This window comes from Formica exsecta, unplaced genomic scaffold (genome assembly GCF_003651465.1).
Source record: "Formica exsecta isolate Colony F162 unplaced genomic scaffold, ASM365146v1 scaffold38, whole genome shotgun sequence".
NCBI classification, from domain to species: Eukaryota; Metazoa; Arthropoda; class Insecta; order Hymenoptera; family Formicidae; genus Formica; species Formica exsecta.
In genome coordinates this window covers 1,945,516-1,951,127 of record NW_021851042.1, presented here as the reverse complement: position 1 = coordinate 1,951,127, position 5,612 = coordinate 1,945,516, and the positions used below count along the sequence as shown (strand labels likewise).

The 5,612-nt window shown below is 41.3% G+C and overlaps 1 protein-coding gene across 1 annotated transcript; it reads right to left on the bottom strand.

Annotated features, from left to right (window-relative positions):
- Positions 1–1,310: 1,310 nt before the first annotated feature.
- On the bottom strand, positions 1,311–2,362 carry LOC115239464. The gene is made up of 2 exons (XM_029813986.1): positions 1,882–2,362; positions 1,311–1,597 (listed from the first exon to the last, which is right to left on the bottom strand). The coding sequence occupies exons 1-2, from the start codon at positions 2,360–2,362 to the stop codon at positions 1,311–1,313; spliced, it is 768 nt and encodes a 255-aa protein (XP_029669846.1).
- Positions 2,363–5,612: the final 3,250 nt, after the last annotated feature.

Here is a 5,612-nt window from a genome sequence, read left to right as displayed (position 1 = left end):
GGGGGGGTGGGGGACCAGGCGTCGACTTTTTCTCCGGTACGGTAGAGAGTGTTAGGCGCACCTTGAAAAGACTCTGCGCGGATGCTGACTGGCCCGATCGGTCTGCCCGGCCTGGTTTACTTCCCGAAGTGTGTGTCCACCGACTGGTCTCCGCGTGTACGTCCGTTCTACGTACACGCAGAAACTCTCTCGTGTTCTGCGCGCGTGTAGTGGCACGCTCGAATACGCACACGACCGTCGCGGACGGATCAAACAAGTGCGTAAGGTAAGGCCCCCCGCGCGAACACGTCAGATTTCATTCGTGCGTTTCTCGTATGTAGGTGATGCCGTTCCTTCTCTCTCGGTCCCTCTATATACCTATACTGTCGCTCGCCATGAGATCGATGATCTCTCTCCATTTTTCTCGGAGAGATAACCGGACATTCAGAGACGTATGTCCATTCATGTCGTCCGCATCGGGACGTTAAATCGTCGTCCAAATAGACACAACTAGGATCTGTGTCTATATAAAAGCGTTTCTCTGTCTCACATACTTGTCTCGTCTTTTTACCTCCGGTTTTCGCACACCCCTCCATTTTTCATCGCGCATCTCGTTGAACCTTACTTTCGATCGAGTCCCGAATCGACGGGCCATCAGTCGGTCAGGCTCCAATTCTTTCGCACGCCTCATCCCCGCCGTCTTCTCTCGCATCCTTCTCATTCGCGCTCGTTCTGTTTCTTTCGCCCGTTGCCTCTCTCTTTGCGGCTCTACGATTTTAGCGTATCGGTGACTTCCGTTAGTTTCACCCGAATTTTAAGCATCTCGCAATGAACGAAGATACGACGATGGAATTTCAGCGCGTGAGTGCTAAATTTGAGATTATAATCGCATGTAGTTAGCACGCGGCAAGCTATCGAAATAATTAACTATGCATACGCACACGCCGTGTAAATTTCATTCATAAAACAGATTTAATTAATGCGGAATAAGATGAGAAAATAATATGCGATCGTTCGATAATTATAATCTTAATTTATTTGCGTATTTATAAATATACATAGTGTTCACACATGTGACGCGGTGAGCGTATCGCTACGCGTGTACAATAAATACTGAGGATGATCCTTGTAGGAGCGTTCTCGTGTGTGCGATGATCATAAAGTGAACACAACAAGAGAATACAGTGAGAAGAGATCGAATTATTCAGAGTGAAAATAAATAAAAGTTACGCGCGACAAGAGAGAAGAGAATATTTTGCGAGGGATAAAAGAAAGAAAGAGAGATGAGATTGAAGAGATGCCACGATGACGTTTGTAAAATTTTTCTTTTCCTAGGTTGATGATGGTTTGTACGCGGAATAGGCCAGTTCGTGCCCAGATCTTCCCCATCCGCTCGATCCGTGTCCTCCTCCGACTTGAACGACTTCGTGTCCGTGGTCGTGGCCGCCTGACACAAGTTTCTTTAATCCGATGATAGCAGCAAGTACTAGCGCAAGTTTGCTCACTATCAGCGCTTTGCCAGCCAACAGTGCAAGAGCGCCAAGAGCTAAAGGTACTAATGTGCCGCCGATTAACAGAGGAATAGCAAGAAGACCCATTTTATTCTTCTTCTTGCGTCCTAAAAAGATAACGTGATTATGTTTAACAAAAGTATTTGACAAAATATAAAATGACGAAATTTTATGATGAATAATTTAAATTAATCTTATAATGAAAGAATTAAATTTCAATTCTATTTAACATATATATGTTATAAATGGAGCAAGAGAGAATATCTGACAATGTGAGATAAATCAAAGTAATTACATTTTTAAAAAATTTATTAAATATCTAATTATTATTAATTCATATACATTCGCTAACGTTAGTGGTACTGTTTATTAATAATGCTGGTCTTCTTACCTTCTTCTGTGAGGCTACGTTGGAATTCATCCACGCTTGGCAATTTTAGCTTTAGAGTGTGACTTTGAAAGAATTTGACAATCTTGTCGAAAATCATGCTATTAAGAGCATCATCCTTGTCTTCTAACGCTCGCGGTAAACTGGCTTCAATTTCTTGCAGAGATTTTTCTGGCTCGGATTCATTGGCAGCTGATTCGTCGTGAACTAAAGTAACGCCATCGGCCACATTCAATTGTACGTTCCGCGAGATCCTATCCATGGCCGATAAGAGCTTTAACTTCAGACAAGGACTCAGTTCCGCGCCGGCACATTCTTTATACACTTGATAGACGTAACGCAACTCTCCAAATACTCCAATGCCACTTGACCTTGCGGTTTGTTGTTCATTAATGGAATTGGATGTGGGATTAGTTTCGGCCGATCTCGCAGAGACCGCCGTCACTAGTACAGCCAGACATACGTAGTGTGCAAATTGTTTCATTTTTTTGAAGTAAATATCTGTGAAAAGTAATTAATTTATTGAATAAAATAATAAATTCATTAATAATTTGCTTCTATAATTCAATAATGCAAAAAATGTAACGCAATAATAGCATAAATTAGTTGAGCGTAATCAATAGCGTAAATTAATCAATTAGATAATCAAGCAAATGCTGGATTTCTTTAATAAGCGCGAATATCAAACGCGTTTTAAATTTCAAACCGAAGAAGTTTACGTTAGTCATTAAAAATGATTATTAAAAATTTATTTTAAATTTAATAAACTTAAAAAAATTTCCAGTTTTTTAAATTGTTAAAGTTGCTTATGCTATTTACAATTAATGACTTTTCCAAATATATTTTCTACCCAAGTATAGTAATAATTCTCCGAAATTATATTATTCGTACATTTTTCTTCATTTATTTGTGAAGTAACTCTAAAATGTTCTTATAGAAATTTTTTCGTATACATTTTTATCACAAAACGTCTACAAAAATCCATCACTTAATGCGATCACCAAAGGTTCAAACTACGCAAGCTTCAATCAAGACACTGTACCTTCCACTTGATACGAGAAAATCAAACTTCTCGTTCCTCGCTTGTTCCTCGAGAAGGTCCTTGCGTCCCGCACGCGGCTGCCGACTTCTGATTAATTTAACACGCTGCGTACTACCGCGAGTTGAGTGTATAGCTGTGAGCACTCTAAGTAGACTGTACGTAACGGAAGCCCTGCCCTAGCTCTATATATCTAGCCAGGTATACCTCCGTACTGTGCGATATTTCCCCCACCTGGTCGGTGCCGGTGTATGTACACCACCATCGCGACTATTTTCATACCATTGATTTGAGAGCGGTCGTTTTGCACCTAGACAACCACCCGGGAGACGAAAGTAGAGAGCAGAATTCACCTCCGCGGAACGCGTCATAATCACGGCACTCCCCCCGAGAGATTTTATCTCCCATCAGCAGCGCATCCGATTGAGTTTTGCCGTTCTTACACGGGTGTCTCGCGATGGCTGTCCTCGTCTTCCTAATGTTTATTCCTCATACGGATTTAATTCGACCGGTGTAACCGCATTTCGTCCGTATCGTTGTTCCGTTGTTCCTTTTTGCGCGTGGGTGCGTAGACCGACCACCTACGCACCGGCCGACGCGGTTCGATGCTCCCGCCGTTCGCGATTCGAATTTCTCGCCGGTTGCTCCGATTCGAATAAAATTGAAAATGAAAGGCGCCCCGGAGAACAATACCATATGTCGCGGAAACACCGTGAGATTTTCGCATGCCAACTGCGCGAATCAAATCTCGAGGCAACACGTCGAATGTAGAAAGCGTCTTGGAACCAACGTTTACGGTCATTGATATATTTGATAACAGGAAGCGCAATAAAATATAAAGTGTGTTATTGGCACGAGCTTACACATACTCAGATTTATACTGTATTTACGATACTGTAAAATCGTTCATTCGTTAAGTGGCGAGAGATCGCGAGCTGAGGATCCGTTGTTCCAGCTGTTACTTTCTAGGCTGCCTTAATTATTTACGTCAAATTTCATGATTATATCAGAATATGATATTCAGAATAAATTTCACATATAAGACAGGCTTCCAAATATGACTTTGGAATATCGCAAAAAAATCTTTTCGAATGTCAATCAAGATAGTTTAAAGTTACTACTGTGATACAGAATTATCATCATCACATATGTACGATTGGATATATAACTGCATTTCTCATTACTTATCAAGTATTGTGGATACACAGTTATATCTCTGACATTAAGTTCGGGATTCTTGAAACGTTTGCTTCGGCTATTATAATTAATGTGGCAATGTATGTTCCACTTTTCTATAAAAGATTGAACAAACGTTTTTCTCTACGCTCGTGTCATCGAAAAAGGAGAAACGATGAATCGACAAATTAACGTATACCGTTACGCGCGTTAGGCACAATTTCTGTATCCAATTAATCATTTAATTCATCGATGCTTCTAATTCAATGATACTTCGTATCCCTGGTGTGTATCCTTGACTTTTCATCTTGTTCAATTCGATATTCGCCAGCGGATGTGGTTTTAACTAGGTCATACCAAGTGAAAACGCCGTTGCGTGCAGATACACTTAGACCATTTAACGAATTAAACGTGTTTCCAGGAGGAAAGAAACGAAACGGAGACTCTCACGCAAAGAAACCAAAGAAAAAAGCGAAATATCCTGTTGTCTCTCATTTAGAGTTGTCATTAAAACATAGTTGGCTTGACTGTATTACTACCCCCTTCGCCTTCGTTAACACCGCGTCAAGATTGCCAGTGCATAACGTTTTCATTGAGCTGCACGCGAATGTCCAAGAAAGCATCGCGACCGATTAACGGATACAGAGGAAGGGGAGTCGGTCCTCTTCTCGGTCTTCTCGTCGCACGTCTTACCTCCCGCCCACCCCCATTCCCCTCTTCGCCCCTCAACCCCTCGCGTTCTCGCGGATCTACGCGACTGCGATGCTGCCGGAACTTATTTGCGGCAGCATAATGTCGCGTTACCGATTTCTCGTACGCGTATGTGCCGTGAAAATGATCCCCCCGCGGCATGGCATGGCGAAAGCGACGATCTCACGGGATGGATCACCAGCATGCGTCGCACGCGGCTAATAAACGTGTGTCTGAGACTTCGTCGTTTCCGGTTCGCGGAACCATCGAGCCTGAATTCCATTTTGTACGACCGGCGATTTTCTCGTCGGCTCGATACGCGTGGCTACTCGGCCAATAAAACTGTCGTTATTGTACCTCCTTTTTCTTCCTTAGAGCCGCTTCTTAGGTAGGAACGGAACCCGCGGTATGCAGGTTACCAGTTGTACCCTAGCTACGCGTGCGTCCGCTCTTTGGAGAGGGGCAATCACTGGGTTAAGATAGATATTATCAAGTATTTAAGTAGATTATATGGCGTATTATCTCTCGCGGGGAAAATTTTACTTTGAATATTTTCAAATGTTTTAGTTATTATCTTCGTAAAATTAATAGTCAATCGTTGTATTTGCTACGGAAATAAATATTTCTGATATTAATATGATACGAATTAATATGATATTAGTTTGCTATATTTGCTGTACAAAATTTAACGGTATTTTTCTTTTTTTTATAAGAGAGAAATGCATATAATTTTGAAAATTTTAAAAGGGTTCTAAAAATTATTTTTTAGTATTTAAATAAAATCCTGATTTAGTAAGAATAAATAAAAATTTTCTCTCATATATATATA